The sequence below is a fragment of the Tasmannia lanceolata genome, unplaced genomic scaffold (assembly GCF_043159265.1).
Source record: "Tasmannia lanceolata isolate RefF3 unplaced genomic scaffold, GAP_Taslan_0.1 ptg000023l, whole genome shotgun sequence".
NCBI classification, from domain to species: Eukaryota; Viridiplantae; Streptophyta; class Magnoliopsida; order Canellales; family Winteraceae; genus Tasmannia; species Tasmannia lanceolata.
In genome coordinates this window covers 30686982-30710008 of record NW_027518700.1, presented here as the reverse complement: position 1 = coordinate 30710008, position 23027 = coordinate 30686982, and the positions used below count along the sequence as shown (strand labels likewise).

The window sequence follows — 23027 nt, the reverse complement described above, 5'->3', positions numbered from 1 at the left end:
CTTTATAAAACATCAATCTTTTACCCTAAGAATACCCTAGAGATGCTGTCAAGGAACTTTTTGCCATGTTTTGAAATGCGGATTAGATGGTATCGAATCTTAGATTTAGTTGATGAAGCCTGGAGATTGAAAAAATAGAAAGTTTCTTATTTTAGAAACTTTATAAAACATACATCTTTTGGACATAAGAAACCCTAGAGATAGTGTTAAGGAGCTTTTAGCCAAATTTTCAGAAGAGGATGAGATTGTATTAAATCTTAGATTTAGTTGATAAAAGATGGAGATTGAAAAACTAGATAGTTCATTATTTTAGAAACTTTATAAAACATCCATGTTTTAGACATAGGAGACCCTAGAGATGGTGTCCAGGAGCTTTTAGCTGAGTTTTGAGATGAGGATGAGATGGTATTGAATCATAGATTTAGTTGATGAAGGACCATCTTTTACGGTATTGAAACCCTAGAGATGATGTCAACGAGCTTTTATCCAAGTTTTGGGATGAGAATGAGAGGGTATTGAATCTTAGATTTAGTTGATGAATGATAGAGATTGAAAAAATAAAAAATTTCTTATTTTATAAACTTTATAAAACATCCATCTTTTAGGCATAGGACACCCTAGAGATGGTGTCAAGTAGCTTTTAGCCAAGTTTTGAGATGAGAATGAGAGGGTATTGAATCTTAGATTTAGTTGTGAAGGATGGAGATTGAAAATATAAAAAATTTCTTATTTTAGAAACTTTATAAAACATAAATCTTTTACACCTAGTAAACCCTAGAGATGGTGTCTAAGAGCTTTTAGCCAAGTTTTGAGATTTGGATTAGATGGTATTGAATCTTAGATTTAGTTGATGAAGGATGGAGATTGAAGAAATATAAAGTTTCTTATTTTAGAAACTTTATAAAACATCCATCTTTTAGACATAGGAAACCCTCGTGATTGTGTTAAGGAGATTTTAGCCAAATTTTGAGAGGGGATAAGATGGAATTGAATCTTTGCTTTTGTTGATAAATGACGAACATTGAAAAAATAAAAAAGTTTTCTATTTTAGAAACTTTATAAAACATCAATCTCTTAGACATAGGAGACCCCTAGAGATGGTGTGAAGGAGCATAAAGCCAAGTTTTGAGATTAGGATGAGATGGTATTGAATTTTAGATTTAGTTGATGAAAGACCATATTTTATGGTATTGAAACCCTAGAGATGATGTCAACTAGCTTTTTGCCAAGTTTTGGGATGAGAATGAGAGGATATTGAATCTTATATTTAGTTGATGAAGGATGGAGATTAAAAAATTAAAAGTTTCTTATTTTAGAGACTTTATAAAATATCCATCTTTTAGACATAGAAAACCCTAGAGATGTTGTCATGGAGCTTTTAGCGATGTTTTGAGATGAGAATGAGAGCGTATTAGATCTTATATTTAGTTGCTGAATGATGGAGATTGAAAAAATAAATAATTTCTTATTTTAGAAACTTTATAAAACATCAATCTTTTACACTTAGTAAACCCTAGTGATAGTGTTTAAGAGCTTTTAGCCAAGTTTTGAGATTTGGATTAGATTATTGAATCTTAAATTTTATTGATGAAGGATGGAGATTGAAGAAATAGAAACTTTCTTATTTTAAAAACTTTATAAAACATCAATCTTTAAGACATAGGAAACCCTCGAGATTGTGTTAAGGAGCTTTTAGCCAAATTTTGAGATGGGGATGAGATGGTATGGAATTTTAGCTTTAGTTGATAAAGGATGATGATTGAAAAAATAAAAAATTTTCTATTTGAGAAACTTTATGAAACATTAATCTTTTAGACATACGAGACACTAGAGATGGTGTGAAGGTGCTTTCAGCCAAGTTTTGAGATTAGGATGAGATGGTATTGAATCTTAGATTTAGTTGATGAAAGACCATCTTTTATCGTATTGAAACCCTAGAGATGATGTCAACCAGCTTTTTGCCAAGTTTTGGGATGAGAATGAGAGCGTATTGAATCTTAGATTTAGTTGATGAAGGATGGAGATTGAAAAATAGAAAGTTTCTTTTTTAGAAACTTTATAAAACATCCATCTTTTATATATAGGAAACCATAGTGATGATGTCATGGGCCTTTTAGCCATGTTTTGACTTGAGAATGAGAGCGTATTAAATCTTAGATTTAGTTGCTGAAGGATGGAGATTGAAAAAATAAAAAGTTTCTTATTTTAGAAACTTTATAAAACATCAATCTTTACACTTAGTAAACCTTATAGATTATGTCAAAGAGCTTTTAGCCAAGTTATGAGATTTGGATTAGATGATATTGAATCTTAGATTTAGTTGATGAAGGATGGAGATTGAAGAAATAGAAACTTTCTTATTTTAGAAACTTTTTAAACATCCATCTTTTAGACATAGGGAACCCTCGAGATTGTGTTAAGGAGCTTTTAGCCAAATTTTGGGATGTGGATGAGATGGTATTGAATCTTAGATTTAGTTGATAAGAGATGAAGATTGAAAAAAGGAAAAAGTTTCCTACTTTAGAAACTTCATAAAACATCAATATTTTTGACATTAGAGTCCCTCGAGATGGTGTGAAGGAGTTTTAGCCATGTATTGAGATTAGGATGAGATGGTATTGAATCTTAGATTTAGTTGGTGAAAGACCATCTTTTATGGTATTGAAACCCTAGAGATGATGTCAACCAGCTTTTCGCCAACTTTTGGGATGAGAATCAGAGGGTATTTGAAGTACAGGTGTGAAATCCAAGAGGGGGGTTGAATTGGTCAATTAGAAATTTTAGGCTTAATTAAGGAAGATTAAAAATTAATCTTCTAATTAATCACTAATTAGTCTAACCCTTGTTCTAATATGTTTATCATTAAAAGCTAGGATTTAGACTTTCTAATCATGCACATTTACTAACCCTTGTTCAAATAGATATCATAATGCAATTAGGGTTTATAACATTTAACACAAGTGCATTTACTAACCTATGTTCAATTAAAGCATAACAAAAGTAAGGTTATAAATTACCAATCACCACACATGCAAGAGAGAGAGAGAGAGAAAAGAGCGCTATCCACAAGGCACAAGATTTATACTGGTTCGGTCACAACTTGACCTAATCCACTCTTCCAAGTTTACCTCCTTGGGATCTGCACTAAAATGATCAAGCCGTACACCCGACTCCTTAATCTCCAAAGGGAACAAACCCTTTCTTTTCCATTTTCAAGGGCCAAAGCGAAGCCCCTCGCACGAAGCCTTGGCAAGGGAATCAAACCCTCACACATGATTCACCGTTCTTCACGGGCCGAATCAAAGACCCTTTTCTTCACCTTTCTTTACGGGCCGAAGAGAAGGCCCTCTCATGAAGAACAAATTAAATGTAAAACTCTCAATGCCTCTTAATAGGCGGATTACAACTTTGTAAGCACACATTCACTCAAAGAAATAAACAAATAAAAGCGCTATGGAGTGCCTCTTGATAACATGTAGAAATGAAAGATCGAAGAGGTTTTTAGCATTTGAAATAGAATATTGATGCTCAAGGAGAAATGAGATTTGATCTTTCTCAAAATGTTCAAAAGCTTATAGAGATAGATTTTAATGATGTATATATAGTGTATTTGAAAATACGACCATTTGGGGTAAAACTGTAAATAAACGGCTTGAAAAAGTCAAGCAGAAAATGCCCCAACGGCTAGTTTGCTCGACCGCGGCGGTCGACCGGGCTTTGGCGATCGTCCACCTCTATCGAGCGCCCTATTCTATTTTCAAATTTCTTACCGTCGCGGTCGACTGGCCACACAGCGAAGGCAAACTGTTTAGTCAAAAAATTTGACTCAAAAACCTATCCCAGTTGACCGACCCGCTGCGTTCGTCCATCCAAACCATGTAGGATTGTTCTGTTTTGAAACAGACACGGTCGCTCGGCTTAACCCGGTCGACCGGCCCAATAAAATTCGAGATGGCCTGGATTTCTAGGTTCCATCCCGTGGTCGCTCGGCCTAGCCCCGGTCGACCGCCCTAGTAAAAATTCAATTTTAACTTTAAAGATCAGGGGCTTTTGGGCTATGGTCTTTGGGCTTAAGTCCAAGGTTTTCAAACATATTTTTGGGTGTGTTGATGGTTTTCAAAGATGTAAAATGTTAAGTATAAAAACTATTTGAAAACCTTTTGAAAGTGCATTTAATCATAAAATCAAGAGGACTCCAAATACATTCTAAAAATAAGAACCTTGAGTCTTCTTGGAATGTCTTGGCTCTTTTGCACTTTCTTGGACTTCTTGAGCTTGGGTGAACATCTTGTCCTTGTCTTGGCTCTTGTGACTTGTCCTCCAATCTTCAATGCATGTTGAGATACATGAGGTGTCACCATCGCATGTTCAACTCCAAGCTCCTTCTTGACACTTGCTTAGGGAACTTGTGGAATCTTCATGATGAGCTTCTTGATTCGAACATCTTCAAATGAGGATGTCTTCAATGTCGGTGCAAGCTCTTGGTTCCTTTGCTCCTTGATCCACAAGCCATGTATTGTGAAGAGTTGTGTAATGGCGACCATGACATGAAAATCTTGTATGCAACACAACACCTCAAAGTAACACATCAGTCCATAAATACTAATCAATTTAGTTTGCTACTATCAAAACAAGAAGGTAAGGTGAATGATTAACACATGGAAACCCTTGGGCTTATAGTATTGAATCATAGATTTAGTTGATAAAGGATGGAGATTGAAAAAATAGACAGTTTCTTATTTTACGAACTTTATAAAACATCCATCTTTTAGACATAGGAAACCCTAGAGATGGTGTCAAGGAGCTTTTAGCCAAGTTTTGAGTTGAGAATGAGAGGGTATTTGTAAGCCCAATGGTTCCATCCTTGGCATTACCTTCTTGTTTTGATGATTCCATACACAAGTGATTTTATATCACTAATGTGCTTTTGATTATCTAAGTTGTAGATTTCATTAGTGTGCAAACAAGGAAGCTTGGATCAAGGCATTGAAGCTAAATTGGAATACATTTGGAGTGCCAAAGCTAGGATGATCTAAGAAGCTTGGTGGACTTGAAGCCTTGAAGACCAAGAGAAGATTGTAGTGCTTTTCAATTCAATAGAGTTTGTACTCCTCTCTTTGTTTTTAGAGATGTCAAAGGCATTAAACATTGGATAAAATTTAATTAAAATTGTATTTGAAAATGTAGGATTAAATTCCAAAGTCCATGGCCCAAAAGTCACAAAAGTTTTTATAGTAAAAAAGGAAATTCATATAGGACCAGTTGACTAGGCTATGCCGGGCGAGCGCGAGATGGAACTTGGAATTCCAGGCATCTCGAAACTTATCGGGTGTACTCTGTATTTCTCTCACTTTCTGTAAGCCCAATGGTTTCCACCTTGGCATTCCCATCTTATTTTGATGATTCCAATACACAAGTGATTTATGATCACTAATGTGTTTGATTGTCTAAGTTGTAGATCACATTGGTGCTAAGACAACATTGCTTGGATTAAGGCCAAAAAGATCTCATTGGACCACATCATGATGGCCAAAGACATCGATGTCCAAGACAAATGAAGACTTGAAGAAGCCATTGAAGATCAAAGTTATATTAGATTGTATTAAGATCCAATCCTAGTTTAGGATTTTGAAAGGCATAATTAAGTAAATAAACACACACCTTAAATATATAAAAGATTGTCCTTGTGGTGTTCCAACACCTTGGAACCCTCATAGCAATCCCATCTTGGTGTAAAGTTGGAAGCTTAAAAACAAGAAGTGAAAATCTGCTCAACATAGGCTTCTCGGAACTCTGAGAGAATTCTCGGAGCTCCGAGCTCGGAACTTCGAGAGATTCCTCGGAGCTCCGAGAAATGGTCCAGTAGACATTTTCCAACTTCTGTTTGAATTTCCGGAACTCCGAGATTTTTTCTCAGAACTCCGAGAACACTATAACAGTCGGATTTTTAGCCGTTGGGAATTTTTCAAGAATTACCACAATGCCACTGAACGGTCATATTTTGGTTTTCCTATATATATGGGTATTCTAAACTTCAAGACTATAAATCCTAACACTCTAAAACTCCATTTGAACATCCAAAGAGTGAATCAAACTTGATTATGCCTCTCATCCTCTAAAGCTTAGGATTTGGATCATAGGCTAAATTTGTACATCTTCTACAATTCTTGTAAACCCTTGTGAGGGATTTTTTGTTCTTTCTTTCTTATCAAGAACTTTGTATCGGACGAGTGTTCGGAGAAGCGTAGCCCACTCTCCGTGGTGAAGATTGCCACCAAGGTTAAAGGTAATCGGAATTTGTAATCGGCACCGATCTTCGCTGAAGTTAAGAAGATCACATAGTGAAGCCATCAACGGGTTTGGTTGGTGGAGTGGAGTAGGCCTCGCGTTTGGAGGACCGAACCACTTTAAATCTCGGGTGCAATCTCTCTTACGCTTGCTCTTTATTTGCATTTGCACTTTAGATTTAACTTGTGTGCTTGAATTTTATTGTTGATCTCTTAATTTCTAAAATTGGGTTTGAGTTTTTTCAAAAGACTTAAAACTTGTTAGAAACCTAATTCTTCCCTCCTCATTTGTTGCCAATTCGGGACCACCCTTGGAATTTCACTTTCTTATTTTGTGATTGGGCATTTGTGGTTTATTTTCTTTGTGTTTAAAGTTTTAATTTGCCATCTAGTTTTTCATTTTCGTAATTTTTTTGGCAAAGTTTTTTTTTAAAAAAACCTAATTCACCCCCTCTCTTGGGTTGCCATCACCCCTGGGATTTCACTTGGTATCAAAGAACGAGGCTCTTATTTAGGTTTTTGAAAAAAAATTCAAAAATAGAAGAGAAAAAGATAATGGCAACCCCATCCGGATATGCTGAAGGACAATCCGTTTATAGACCCACATACTTTAATGGTTCAAATTATGGGTATTGGAAAACCCGGATGGATTTCTTTTTATAACCCTTACACTTTGAAATGTGGGAGTTAATTGAAGATGGATACATTCCTCCCACAAGTGATAGAAGTGAGTGGTCGGCCGCTCAAAAGAAGAGAGCCGCATTGAATGCTAAATGAGTGAACACAATCTTTTGTTCTCTATCTCCCGACGAATTCAATCGGGTGTCTACTTGTAATACGGCTAAGGATATATGGACAATCCTTGAAACCACTCATTAGGGGACTTCACAAGTCAAAAAGTCTAATGTTAGTCTTCTTGTTAGTGATTTAGAAGCTTTTAAAATGAACGAAAATAAATCCATTTCCGAAATGTATTCTCGTTTTACTAATATTGTTAATGAGCTTGAAGGTTTAGGTAAAACCTATGCAAATTTAGAATTGGTGACGAGGCTTCTCCGGTGTCTTCCATTTAGTTGGGACCCCAAGGTTACGGCGATCGAAGAATCTAAAGATCTTGACAATGTGAAGTTAGATGCGTTAGTTGGATCCCTCATTACACATGAAATGAAGATGAAGAGAAGGGAAAACCAACAAGCCGAGGCTTCAAAACTCAAGGAGAAAGAAGAAAGGAAAATCCATTGCCTTCACCGCCAAATCATCATCTTCCCTCAAGTTCCGATAGCGATGAATTGGAAGCTTTCAAGAAGTTTAAGAACATGTGGAAGAAGAAAGGAAGAAAAGATAAGAAGAAAAATGAGGAAAAGAAGAAGGAGGAGGACGCAATAAAATGCTATGAATGTGGCAAACCCGGACACAGAAAGCCGGAATGCCCTCTCCTCAAGAACAAGAAGAAGAAATATGGAAAGAAGTTTAGAGCACACGTGGCAAATTGGGATTAGCTTAGTGATAGCACTAGTTCATCATCAAGTAAGAGCTCCAAGGAAGAAAAATCAAACTTCTGTATCTCGGCCCATGTTGAACCTGCCGTATGTCCAATGGCCAACATCGGAAAAGATAAAAATGAGGTATGCTCCCATCCATCTTCTAGTTCAAGTTCTAATGATAATGAAATGACTTATAACGAAGTTTGTGAAACCTTGGATTTTCAAATGTCAAAAAATAAAGCTTTAAAGAAAAATCTTTCTCATATTAAATAGAACTTGAATCTTTAAATCAAAACTTTTCTTCTAAGTTTCAAGCCCAAGCCAAAATGGAAGGAGATTTAAAGTTTGAAAATGAGACCCTTAAGGGTCGCTTGAGTGAACTTGAGACTCATGTTTTGAGCTTTCAAAACATGGCAAGTTCATCCAAGTCTTTTGAAGATTTTTTATTTGAGTTTTCAAACTATTTAAATCATCTTCAAAATGAAAATGAGAGGCTAAGGATGTGTCTATATGGTTTTATGAATTGAGACAAAATTATAGACATAATCCTTAGAAAGGCTAGTGTAAGATCTAGAAGTGTATATCATAATGTAACTAGCCTAGCTAACCCCTCAATTCAATGCCATTATTACGGCCTTCATGGGCATTATCAATTCCAATGTGCATCAAAATTGAGTAGGGATAGCAGTGGGACCAAAATTTCTTGGGTTCCCAAAGCCCCAACTTAATTTCATTTTAAAATTGGTTTAGTATTAGGGGCTTGTGCTAAATCTTGAATATCCATTGCATTTAATGATATAAAGCCCAAGGTTCAAATGTATTCTTGGTAAATGCTTACCGGCAGGTTTTGTTTTATATAAAAAAAAAAAATTCCTCTTGTTTTGAGTGTTTGTCTTTGATAGGAAGAGTTATTTTCATAAAAGGGGAGAGATTTAAACTTAGTTTGTATATTTTTTTCCAATCCCTCATTTATTATATTTGTCAATTAAATAGGGGGAGTTATATGTGTGCATGTTTTCCTTGATTTAGGGGGAGTTTCCATATTGCATATCTTTTCCCTTGTTATTGTTTCTTGCCCCATCTTTTTGTTGATGCCATAGGGGGAGAGAAATGTATGTGCTTATTAGCAAATCTCTTGTGAATGTCACCATAAAAAGGGGTTGAATGTAAACCCAATGGTTCCATCCTTGGCATTACCTTCTTGTTTTGATGATTCCATACACAAGTAATTTTATATCACTAATGTGCTTTTGATTGTCTAAGTTGTAGATCTCATTAGTGTGCAATCAAGGAAGCTTGGATCAAGGCATTGAAGCTAAATTTCAATGCATTTGGAGTGCCAAAGCTAGGATGATCCAAGAAGCTTGGTGGACTTGAAGCCTTGAAGACCAAGAGAAGATTATAGTGCTTTTCAAGTCAATAGAGTTTGTACTCCTCTCCTTGTTTTTAGAGATGTCAAAGGCACTAAACATAGGATAAAATGTACTTAAAATTGTATTTGAAAATGTAGGATTAAATCCCAAAGTCCATAACCCAAAAGTCCCAAAAGTTTTTAAAGTAAAATGGAATTTCATATAGGGCCGGTCGACCGGGCGACCGCGAGATGGAACCTGGAATTCCAGGCATCTCGAAACTTATCGGACCGGTCGACTGAGGTAGTCCTGGCCGACAGCGGATGTGTTACGATTTCATACAGAAACAATCCAGCGTGGTTGGGGCGGATGACCGCAAAGGGTCGGTCGACTGCGTAAAGGTTTTGAGCTGAATTTTTTGAGCGAACAGGTAGTCCTCGTTGGACGACCGCCACTGGGTCGGTCGACCGCGAAGATAAGTTTCGAGACAGCATCTGTAGAGTTTTCTATGTCTAATAGATGTATGCTTTATAAAGTTTCTAAAATCAGAAACTTTCTGTTTTTCAATTCTCATCCTCAACCTAAAACTTGGCAAAAACTCAATGACACCATCTACAGGGTTTCCTATGTCTAAAAGATGATTGTTTGATAAAGTTTCTAAAATCAGAAACCTTCTATTTTTTCTTTCTACATCCTTCATCAACTAAATTTAAGATTCGTTACCATTGCATCCTCATCTCAAAACATGCCTAAAAGCTCATTCACACAATCTTTAGGGTTTCATATGTCTAAAAGATAGATGTTTTATAAAGTTCCTAAAATAAGAAACTTATTATTTTCTCCCCATCCTTCATCAACTAAATCTAAGATTCAATACCATCGCTAACTCATCCCAAAACTTAGCTTAGAGCTCTTTGACACCATTTCTACAGTTTACTAAGTGTAAAAGATTGATATTTTGCAAAGTTTCTAAAATAAGAAACTTTCTATTTTCAATCTCCATCATTCAACAAGTAAATCTAAGATTCATTATTCTCTCATTCTCATCCCAAAACTTGGCTAAAAGCTCGTTGGCATCATCTCTAGGGTTTCCAATATCTAAAAGATTGATGCTTTATAAAGTTTCTAAAATCAGAAACTTTCTGTCTATTCAATCTCAATCCTTCATCCACTAAATATTATATTCAATACCCTATCATTCTCATCCCAAAACATGGCTAAAAGCCCGTTGACATCATCTCTATGGTTTCAATACCATACAAGATGGTTGTTTTATAAAGTTTCTAAAATAAGAAACTTTCTATTTTGTCAATCTCCATCTTTCATCAACTAAATCTAAGATACAATACCATCTCATCATAATCCCAAAATTTAGCTAAAAGAACATTGACACCATCTCTAGGGTCTTCTATGTCTAAAAGATGGATGTTTCTTAAAGTTTCTTAAAAAAGGAACTTTCTATTTTTCAACCTCCTTCCTTCATCAATAAAATCTAAGATTCAATACAATCTCATCATCATCCCAAAAGTTGGCTAAAAGCTCCTTGACACCATCTCCTCGGGTATCATGTGTCAAAAAGATAGATTTTTTATAAAGTTTCTAAAATAGAAAACCTTTTATTTTTTTTGCCATCTTTCATAAATAAATTTAAGATTCAATACCATTGCTAACTCATCCCAAAACTTGGCTCAAAGCTCCTTGACACCATCTCTACGGTTTCATATGTCTAAAATAAGAAACTTTCTATTATTTCAATCCCAATTTTTCATCAACTAAATCTGAGATTCAAAATCATCTTATCTTCATCCCAAAACATGGCTAAAAGCGCTTTGACACCATCTTTAGGCTCTCATATGTCTAAAAGATGGATGCTTTAAAAAGTTTCTAAAATAAGAAATTTTATATTTTTTCAATCTCTATCTTTTATTAACAAAATCTAAGATTCATTACCCTCTCATTCTCATCTCAAAACTTGGCTAAAAGCTCGTTGACATCATCTGTAGAGTTTCAATACTATAAAAGATCAATCTAAAAGCTCCTTGATAACATCTCTAGGGTTTACTAAGTCTAAAAGATTGATGTTTTATAGTTTCTAAAATACGAAACTTTCCATTTTTTCAATCTTCATTCTTCATCAACTCAATCTAAGATTTAATACCCTCTCATTCTCAAGTCAAAACTTAGCTAAAAGCACCTTGACATCATCTCTAGGGTTTCCAATGTCTAAAAGATTGAAGTTTTATTTTTTCAATCTCCATCATTCATCAACTAAATCTAAGATTCAATTTCATCTTATCCTCATCCCAAAACTTGGCTAAAAGCTTCTTGACATCATCTCTAGGGTTTCCTATGTCTAAAAGATGGATATCTTATAAAGTTTCAAAATTAAGAAACTTTCTATTTTTTCAATCTACATCATTCATCAACTAAATCTAAGATTAAATTTCCTCTCATCCTCCCAAAACTTGCCTAAAAGCTCCTTGACACTATCTCTAGGGTTTCATATGTCTCAAAGATGGATGTCTTATAAAGTATCTAAATTAAGAAACTTTCTATTTTTTCAATCTCAAAGATGGATGTCTTATATGTCTCAAAGATGGTTTCATATTACCTAAAATCCGATGTTGAATCGCTCTTTACCTAAAATCCGATGTTGAATCTTAGATTTAGTTGACGCATGATGGAGATTGAAAAAATAGAAAGTTTCTTAATTTAGATACTTTATAAGACATCCATCTTTGAGACATATGAAACCCTAGAGATAGTGTCAAGGAGCTTTTAGGCAAGTTTTGGGAGGATGAGAGGAAATTTAATCTTAGATTTAGTTGATGAATGATGTAGATTGAAAAAATAGAAAGTTTCTTAATTTTGAAACTTTATAAGATATCCATCTTTTAGACATAGGAAACCCTAGAGATGATGTCAAGAAGCTTTTAGCCAAGTTTTGGGATGAGAATAAGATGAAATTGAATCTTAGATTTAGTTGATGAATGATGTAAAGGCTCCGTTTTCTTTTGATGTAAAATATGCGTAAAATTTATTTTGCCTCCCTTTCATGTCCAAAGAAACAGAGCCAGAGAGTTTAAAAAGTAATTCGAGAAATAATTATTGGAGACTAACTTCAACATTATTTGGGTAGAGCCTACCTACAATACATATGAAACCCACTTTGATCAATCTGGGTTTTATTGGAGACTAACTTCATTGCTCGATCCTCGTAAGATTTCTTGACTCATTAACCGAGGTCTTCCAATTATTAGTGAAAGTTGGACACCCACCATATGGATCAGGGGCGGAGGCACATACAACATGAGCCAATGACTTGCAAAATCCCTTTAGTGTACATGCATACTTGGCTGGTTTAATAGCCATGCTCCCCCCCAGTCTCATTTAGGATTCCGCTAAGAAAAGTTAAACTGATTTATATCTGTAGTCCTTTATCTTACACATCGGATGTCTGTTCAGGATGGGACCAGGATCATGTGGGTTCGGTTCGGTTTGACCCCCAAACGGTTCAGTTACGGTTTGGAAATTTTCCAAACCGATGGCATCGGTTCGGTTCAAGAAATCCCCCAAAACCGAACCGGACCGAACCATGTGCAGCCCTACAAGGATATCTAACCACTTCCACTATTAATCGCTTGATTCAAATGCCACAGATCAAACGGCCTCGATCATCTAATCATTTGAATTTCATACTATCAGCCTTAAAATAGATGAGATAACTCTGCTTATGGACGGTCTAGACATAGAAAACCCTACAGAGAGGATGGATCTCCAAATCCAAGCAGAGTACCCACATCGGAAGAAAATATGGTTGACAGATTCTAAGTCCGAATTGCACAGGAGACATCTGGTTTCTCTTGAATTGCCCAAGAAAAGTAGTCTGTCACGTGTGGGCAAACGGCTTTGGACGGCCTGCCAAGCAGTGAAGCTGTGCTTTGGCACATGGCCTGTAAACCATATGGAGGAGGCCCAGATTGCCTTGGGTCGCAGGATCCGGATGGAATTCCAGGCTGATTTCAGAGAGAATTTGCCACTAGGTTCAAGTTTCCAAACAGGGTAAGGATCATCTTCATTTGTAAGAGCAGATTTGATAATTAGGTTTAATTCTCCACCCCCCGAACAGTCAAGGTATTCAGCCCATATTCCGTCCTCCATCAGCGAACTAATGGTAGTATTGAGAGGAATTGAGTTGATTTGAGAATCTTCGAAAGTTCGCTCAATCAGAGCCCCAGAAGGGTGCCAAGGTTGACGCCAAAAATCATTTCCATCACCATTTCCAACCGAGTAGCAGACATACCTCATAGCAACATCTCTGATTTGGAATATGCCCCTAGCACCCCAGGATGGGTTGGATGGATTTTTCATTGTCCAGAAGTTCTTCCTTTTGACATATTTCCAATGGAACCAGTCCGCCCAAGGGTTGCCCTTAGAGTTCAAACATCTCCACAGGCATTTTAGTTGGAAAGCCTTGCTAACCTCATAAATACTCCGGATACCTAAGCCAGATCTTTGGGGGAGCAGACAGTATCCCAGCTGATGGGGTGATAAGAGTTGGCCAGGGATGATCCCGCTCAGACAAATTTTCTCATAATTTTGTCGATTTCATTGAGGACTCCCATCGGAATTCTGAATGCAGAGGACCAGTAGACACTGAAAGAATTCAGAACAGATTTTATAAGCTCCACCCTGCCAGCCCTAGATAGGAACCTGTTTGCCCAAGAGGCAATCCTCCCACGGATTTAAGAAATGAGGGGGATACAGTCGCCACTGGTTAGTCTACCTGAAGTCAGGGGTAATCCCAGATACTTCATGGGAAGGGCTCCTTCATTCATCTGCAGCACCCTTCTAATATGACCCTTGAGCCTATGATTACATCCAGCAAATATAATCTTTGATTTATTGAAGTTGGCCTCCAGCCCGGTGCATTTTTTAAATCTGTCAAGACATTCTTTGATCTTTATAGCATTGGCAACAGAGGCATCCGCAAAGAGCATGACATCATCTGCATAAAACAAGTGGGAAATGGGCAGATTTTCTGTAGAGAAAGGGGATGTGAGAGCACCAGAACTGATAGCTTCAGTAAGGATACCCGATAAGATTTCCATAATGAAACAGAAGAGGGTGGGGGACAGGGGATCTCCTTGTCTGATCCCATTGGTGGCTTTGAAATAGCCCCGAGGGCTTCCATTGAGAATGACAGCAAAGGATGGGCTGCCGATGCACTGTTTTACCCACCTACACCACTTCTGATTAAAACCCATTTTTTCCATGTATACAAGAATGGCTTCATGAGACACCTTATCATAGGCTTTTCTGAGGTCAATTTTGATGCAAATTGCAGGTTTGGCATTTTTCCGATGGAAATTATGTATAACATCCTGCGTCAGTAAGATGTTATCATGAATCGATCGCCCTTTTATAAAAGCGGATTGGAGAGGACTAATGATACCATTCATAAGATGACAGATCCTATTGGCCATAATTTTAGTAATGATTTTGTAGGAGAAATTGCAAAGGGCTATAGGGCGGAACATATCAGGGGAGGCCGCATCACTACATTTAGGAATTAGAGTGATGTTGGTAGAGTTTACCTCAGCCAGAAGGGTATCAAGCAGGTTCATGATCTTCTCAAAAGTAGGGATCTTCTTCCAAGAACAAGTCCACATCTTCTCTATAATTTTCACAGTCATCATCGAATCTGATTCAACCCAGATGTGCTGAATATTCTTTCTGTGAGCAAGCTCTAAGCCATGGAGGACTGCTTCCATTTCTAAACCATGAATTTCTTCCACAGGTTTATCAGCTGGAAAATCTCACTTATTTGGAGAGAGGCTAACCAAGCAGCTGATTACCTCTCAAAACCAAATTGCTCTATCAAAGGTGAAGATATTCAGTCGGTTTCTATTCCTTCAGATCTTCACAACATCGTGTCCCTTGATTATGATGGGATGGTTTATTCTAGAGTGTAGTTGTCCCAATCTTGTGACGAAGAGAAAGATGTGCCTTGATTTAAGCCGCTTGCAGAGCACTGTTGGGAGGGAGTGGTTATTCCTCCACACCCCTCATCAGATTAGCTTAATGTCCCTAAGCTACGTGTTGAAGACAAGTGTTGTGTTTAGTTGTTGGTGTTGTGGTGCTATCTGTAGCCCACCTTGTGGCATTTTTCAGCACTCCACTTTTATTTTCTTTTTGGCTATTTGCCTTTGTCGCCCTTGTGGCCCTCCTTTGTGGATTCCATTGTTATTAATATATCTGGTCGGGGTCTGCCTAACCCCAGCTTACCAACCAAAAAAAAAAAAAAGCCAGAAGGGTATCATTTTTGAAGAAATGTTGAATGGCCTTCACAACGTCAGCACCAATAATGTACCAGAATTTCTAATAGAATTCGCCATTGAAGCCATCCAGGCCAGGAGCTCGGTTTCCATCCATTCCGAAAACCGTAACTATAAAGGGCTAAAAAGCTCGTTGACACCATCTATAAAGTTTCCTATGCCTAAAAGGTGGGTCTTTTATAAAGTTCCTAAAATAAGAAACTTTTTTATTTTTTAATCTCTATCCTTCACCATCTAAATCTACGATTCAATACCATCTCATCCTCATCCCAAAACTCGGCTCAAAGCACATTGACACTATCTTTAGGATTTTCTATGTCTAAATGACGTATGTTTTATAAAATCTCTAAAATAATAAACTTTCTATTTTTTGAATCTCCATCCTTCGTCAACTAAATCTAAGATTCAAGATCATTTCATCATCACCCCAAAAACATAGTTAAAAGCTCTTTAACACCGTCTCTAAGGTCTCTTATATGTAAAAGATTGATGCTTTATAAAGTATCTAAAATAACAAACTTTCTATTTTTTCAATCTTCTTCATTTATCAACTAAATCTAAGATTCAATACCCTCTCATCCTCATCTCAAAACTTGGCATAAAGCACCTTGACACCATCTCTAAGGGTTCTTATGTCTAAAAGATTGATGTCTTATAAAGTTTCTAAAATAATAAACTTTCTATTTTAGTCTCTATCACTCATCAACTAATTTTAAGATTTAATATCATCTCATACTCATCTCAAAACTTAGTTAAATGCTCTTTGACATCATCTCTAGGGTTTCCTATATCTAAAAGATTGATGTTTTATAAAGTTTCTAAAATAAGAAACATTTTATTTTTCAATCTCTAAGATTGAATACCAACGTATCCTCATCTCAAAATTAGGCTAAAAGCTCATTGACACCATCTTTAGGGTTTACTAAGTCTAAAAGATTGATATCTTATAAAGTTTCTGGAATAAGAAGTTTTCTATTTTTTCAATCTTCATCCCTCATCAACAAAATCTAAGATTCAACACCCTCTCATTCTCATCCCAAATCTAGGTTAAAACCTCGTTGACATCATCTTTAGGGTTTCCTTTGTCTAAAAGATTGATGTTTTATAAAGTTTCTAAAATAAGAGACTTTTTTATTTTTTCAATCTCCATCCATGATAACCTAAACCTAAGATTCAAAAGCATCTTATCATCATCCCAAAACTAGGATAAAAGCTCCTTCACACCATCTCTAGGGTCACCTATGTCTAAAAGATGGTTGTTTTATAAAGTTTATAAAATAAGAAACTTTCTATTTTTTCAATCTCCATCCTTTATCATCTAAATCTAAAATTCAATAACATCTCATCCTCATCTCAAAACTTGGCTAAAAGTTCATTGACACCATTTCTAGTTTTTCAATCTCCATCCTTAATAACCTAAATCTAAGATTTAATACCATCTCACCCTAATCTCAAAACTTGGCTAAAAGCTCCTTGACACCATCTCAAGGGTTTACTAAGCCTAACAAACTAATGTTTTATAAAGTTTCTAAAAAAGAAAATTTCTAGTTTTTCAATCTCCATCCTTTATAACCTAAATCTAAGATTCAATACCATCTCACCCTAATATCAAAAATTGGTTAAAAGCTCCTTGACACCATATCTAGGGTTTACTAACTCTAAAAAATTAATGTTTTATAAAGTTTCTAAAATAAGAAACTTTCTATTTTTTCAATCTCCATCGTTAATCAACTAAATCTAAGATTCAATATCACCTCATCCTCATCCAAAAACATGGCTAAAAGCACTTTCACACCGTCTCTAGGGTCTCTTATGTCTAAAATATGGTTGTTTTATGAAGTTTTTAAAATAAGAAACTTCCTATTTTTCAATTTTCATCATTTATTAGCTAAATCTAAGATTCAATACCATCTCATCCTCATCTCAAAACTTAGCTAAAAGCACCTTGACCCCATCCCTAGGGTTTCATAAGTCTAAAATTTGGATGTCTTATAAAGTTTCTAAAATAAGAAACTTTCAATTTTTTCAATCTCCATCCTTCATCAACTAAATCAAAGATTCAATATCATCTAATCTTCATCTCAAAACTTAGCTAAAATCTCCTTCACACTATCTCTAGGGTTTCCTATGTCTAAAAGATGGATGTTTTATAAAAATTTTAAAATAAGAGACTTTATATTTTTGAATCGCCATCCTTCACCAACTAAATCTACGATTCAATACCATCTCATCATCTTCCCAAAACTTGGTTAAAAGCTCATTGACACCATCTCTAGGCTTTTCTACGTCTAAAAGATGGATTTTTATAAAGTTTCAATCTTGACTTAATCAACTAAATTTATGATTCAGTACCCTCTCATTCTTATCCCAAAACTTATTTAAAAGCTCGTTGACATATTCTCTATGGTTTCCTTTTTTCTAAAAGATAGATGTTTTATAAAGTTTCTAAAATAAGAAACTTTCTATTTTTTCAATTCTCATCCTTCATCAACTAAATCTAAGATTCAGTATCATCTCTTCGTTATCCCAAAGCATGGTTTAAAGGTCCTTGACACCATGTCTAGGGTCACTTATCTGTAAAAGTTGGATGTTTTGTAAAGTTTCTAAAATAAGAAACTTTCTATTTTTTCAATCTTCAACCTTTATCAACAAAATATAAGATTCAATACAATCTCATGCTCATCTCTAAACTTGGGTAAAAGCTCATTCACACTATCTGTAGGATTTCCTATGTCTAAAAAGATTGATGTCTGATACAGTTTCTAAAATAAGAAACTTTTTTTTTTCAATCTCTAGCCTTCATCAACTAAATCTAAGATTCAATATTATCTCATCCGGATCTCAAAACTTAGCTAAAAGCTCCTTGACACCATCTCCAGGGTTTCCTATGTCTAAAAGATTGATGTTTTCTAAAGTTTCTAAAATTAAAAACTTTCTATTTTTTCAATCTCCATCCTTGTTCAAATAAATCAAAAATTAAATAACATTTAAACCTCATCTCAAAACTTAGCAAAAGGCTCATTGACACTTTATATTGACATTTTATAAAGTCTCTAAAATAAGAAAAACTTTTTAATAACATTTTAATGACTTTTTAAGGTTTCCTATGTCTTAAATATTGACATTTTATAAAGTCTCTAAAATAAGAAACTTTAAATTTTACCATCTCCATCCTTGATCAACTAAATCTAAGATTCAATAACATCTAATCTTCATCTAAAAAATTGGCTAAAAGCTCGTTGACACCATCTATAAAGTTTCCTATGTCTAAAAGGTAGATGTTTTACAAAGTTTCTTAGCTAAAAAACTTTTTATTTTTCAATATCTATTCTTCACCATTTAATCTACGATTCAATACCATCTCATCCCAAAACTTGGCTCAAAGCACCTTAACACCATCTTTAGGGTTTCCTTTGTCCAAATGACGTATATTTTTTAAAGTTTCAAAAATAAGAAACTTTCTATTTATTTAATCTCTATCCTTCATCAGCTAAATCCATGATTCAGTACCCTCTCATTCTCATCCCAAAACTTAGCTAAAAGTTCGTTGACATCATCTCTAGGATTCCTATAACTAAAAGATGGATGTTTTGTAAAATCTCTAAAATAATAAACTTTCCATATTTTCAATCTCTATCCTTCATCAACTAAATCTAAGATTCAAGATCCTCTCATCCTCACCCCAAAATATAATTAAAATTTCCTTAACACCGTCTCTAGGGTCTCTTATGTGTAAAAGATGGATGTTTTATAAAGTATCTAAAATAAGAAACTTTCTATTTTTTCAATCTCCATCCTTTATCAACTAAATCTAAGATTCAATACCCTCTCATCCTCACCTAAAAACTTGGCTAAAAACTCCTTGACACCATCTCTAGTGGTTCTTATGTCTAAAAGATTGATGGCTTATAAAGTTTGTAAAATAAGAAACTTTCTAGTTTTTTAGTCTCCATCATTCATCAACTAAATCTAAGATTCAATATCATCTCATCCTCATCTCGAAACTTAGCTAAAAGCTCCTTGACACCATTTCTAAGGTTTCCTATTTCTAAAAGATTGATGTTTTATAAAGTTTCTAAAATAAGAAACTTTATATTTTTTCAATCTCCATCCTTCATCATCCAAATCTAAGATTCAATACCATCTCATCCTCCTCTCAAAACGAGGCAAAAAGCTCCGTGACACCATCTATAGGGTTTACTAAGTATTGATGTCTTATAAAGCTTCTAGAGTAAGAAACTTTCTTTTTTTCAATCTCCATCCTTCATCAACTAAATCTAAGATTCAATACCCTCTCATTCTCATCCCAAAACTCGGTTAATGCCTCGTTGACATCATCTTTAGGATTTCCTTTGTCTAAAAAATAGATGTTTTATAAAATTTATAATATAAGAAACTTTCTATTTTTTCAATCTCCATCCATGATCAATTAAATCTAAGATTTAAAACCATCTTATCATCATCCCAAAAGTAGGCTAAAAGCTCATTCACACCATATCTAGGGTCACCTATGTCTAGAAGATGGTTGTTTTATAAAGTTTATAAAATTAGAAACTTTCTACTTTTTTAATCTCCATCCTTTATCATCTAAATCTAAAATTCAATAACATCTCATCGTCATCTGAAAACTTGGCTAAAAGCTCATTGACACCATTTTCAGGATTTTCAATGTTTAAAAGATGGATATTTTATAAAGTTTCTAAAATAAGAAACTTTCTAATTTTTCAATCTCCATCCTTTATAACCTAAATCTAAGATTTAATACCATCTCACCCAAATCTCAAAACTTGGCTAAAGGCTCCTTGACACAATGTCTCGGGTTTACTAAGTCTAACAAATTAATATTTTATAAAGTTTTTAAAATAAGAAACTTTCTAGTTTTCAATCACCATCCTTTATAATCTAAATCTAAGATTTAATACCATCTCACCCTAATCACAAAAGTTGGCTAAAAGCTCCTTGACACCATCTCTAGGGTTAATTAAGTTTAAAAAATTAATGTTTTATAAAGTTTCTAAAATAAGAAACTTTCTATTTTTTCAATCTCCCTCCTTCATCAACTAAATCTAATAGTCAATATCACCTCATCTTCATCCCAAAACATGGCTAAAAGCTAATTCACAATGTCTCTTGGGTCTCATATGTCTAAAAGATTGATGTTTTATAAAGTTTTTAGAATAAGAAACTTTCTATTTTTCAATTTTCATCATTTATCAACTAAATCTAAGATTCAATACCATCTCATCCTCATCTCAAAACTTAGTTAAAAGCTCCTTGACCCCATCTCTAGGGTCTCATATGTCTAAAAGATGGATGTCTTATAAAGTTTTTAAAATAAGAAACTTTCAATTTTTTCAATCTCCATCATTCATCAACTAAATAAAAAATTCAATATTATCTCATCTTCATCTCAAAACTTAGCTAAAAGCCCCTTCACATTATCTTTAGGGTTTCCTATCTCTAAAAGGTGAATATTTTATAAAGTTTCTAAAATAAGAGATTTTATGTTTCTGAATCTCCATCCTTCAGCAACTAAATCTACGATTCAATACCATATCATCCACATCCTAAAACTTGGCTAAAAGTACCTTGACTCCATCTCTAGGGTTGTCTATGTCTAAAAGATGAATGTATTATAAAGTTCCTAAACTAAGAAGCTTTCTAATTTTTCAATCTCCATCCTTCATCAGCTAAATGTAAGATTCAATACCCTCATATGCTCATTCCAAAACATGGCTTGAAGATCGTTGACATCATCACTAGGGTTTCTTATTTCTAAATGATGGATGTTTTAAAAAGTTTCTAAAATAAGAAACTTTATATTTTTTCAATATCCATCCTTTATCAACTAAATCAAAGATTAAATATCATCTTATCTTCATCTCAAAACTTAGCTAAAAGCTCCTTCACACTATCTCTCGGGTTTCCTATGTCTAAAAGATTGATGTTTTATAAAGTTTCTAAAATAAGAAACTTTATATTTTTGAATCTTCATCCTTCACCAACTAAATCTACGATTCAATACCATCTCATCCCCATCCCAAAACTTGGATAAAAGCACTTTGACTCCATCTCTAGGATTTCTTATGTCTAAAAGATAGATGTATTATAAAGTTCCTAAAATAAGAAGCTTTCTAAATTTTCAATCTCCATCCTTCATCAACTAAATCTAAGATTCAATACTCTCATGTGCTCATCCCAAAACATGGCTTAAAGCTCGTTGACATCATCACTTGGGTTTCTTATTTCTGAATGATAGTGGTTTTACAAAGTTTTTAAAATAAGAAACTTTCTATTTTTTCAATCTCCATCGTACATCAACTAAATCTAAGATTCAATACCATCTCATCCTTATCCCAAAATTGGCTAAAAGCACCTTGACTCCATCTATAGTGTTTCCTATAGATAAAAGATTGATGTTTTATAAAGTTCTTAAAATAACAAGCTTTCTAATTTTTCAATATTCATCCTTTAATCAACTAAATCTAAGATTCAATACCCTCATATGCTCATCCCAAAAGAAGCCTTAAAGCTCGTTGACATCATCACTAGGGTTTCTTATTTCTAAATGATGGATGTTTTACAAAGTTTCTAAAATATGAAACTTCCTATTTTTCAATCTTAATCCTTCACAAACAAAATTTACGAGTCAATATCATCTCATCCTCATCCCAAAAATTGGCTAAAAGCACCTTGACACCATCTCTAAGGTTTACTTAGTCTAAAAGATTGATGTTTTACAAAATCTCGTTGATATCATCTCTAGGGTTTCCTATGCCTAACAGATAGATGTTTTATAAAGTTTCTAAAATAAGAAACTTTCTATTTTTTCAAACTTCATCATTTATCAACTAAATCTAAGATTCGATACAATCTCATCCTCATCTCAAAACTGATCAAAAAGCTCCTTAACCCCATCTCTAGAGTTTCCTATGTCTAAAAGATGGATGTCTTATAAAGTTTCTAAAATAAGAAACTTTCTATTTTTTCAATCTCCATCCTTCATCAACTAAATCAAATATTCAATATCATCTCATCCAAATCTCAAAACATAGCTAAAAGCTCCTTGACACCATATCTAGGGTTTCCTATGTCTAAAAGATGGATGTTTCTTTCTATTTTCCAATCTCCATCTTTCACCAACTAAATCTACGATTCAATACCATCTCATCCTCATTCTAAAACTTGGCTAAAAGGACCTTTATACCATCTCTAGGGTTTCCTACGTAAAAAAGATTGATATTTTAGAAAGTTTCTAAAATAAGAAACTTTCTAATTTTTCAATCTCCATCCTTCATAAACTAAATCTAAGATTCAATATCATCTCATCCTCATCTATCAACTAAATCTAAGATTCAACACCCTCTCATCCTCATCACAAAACTTGGCTAAAAGCTCCTTAACACCATCTCTAGGGGTTCCTATGTCTAAAAGATTGATGTCTTATAAAGTTTCTAAAATAAGAAACTTTCTATGCTTTTAGTCCCCATCCTTAATCCACTAAATCTAAGATTCAATATCATCTCATCCTCATCTCAAAACTTTGTTAAAAGCTCCTTTACACCA

General features: G+C 34.6%; 1 protein-coding gene across 1 annotated transcript; it reads right to left on the bottom strand.

Annotated features, from left to right (window-relative positions):
* Positions 1–12816: 12816 nt before the first annotated feature.
* Positions 12817–14897, bottom strand: LOC143856006 (uncharacterized). Its single transcript, XM_077366046.1, has 2 exons — positions 13910–14897; positions 12817–13625 (listed from the first exon to the last, which is right to left on the bottom strand). Exons 1-2 carry the CDS (start codon positions 14895–14897, stop codon positions 12817–12819), a joined length of 1797 nt encoding a protein of 598 aa, XP_077222161.1.
* Positions 14898–23027: the final 8130 nt, after the last annotated feature.

Coding starts and splice junctions, on each gene's coding strand:
- LOC143856006 (XM_077366046.1), bottom strand. CDS start 14,897: ATGGAAGCAGTCCTCCATGGCTTAGAGCTTGCTCACAGAAAGAATATT. Junction 13,626..13,909: donor GGGATTACCCCTGACTTCAG/GTAGACTAACCA, acceptor GATCTGGCTTAG/GTATCCGGAGTATTTATGAG.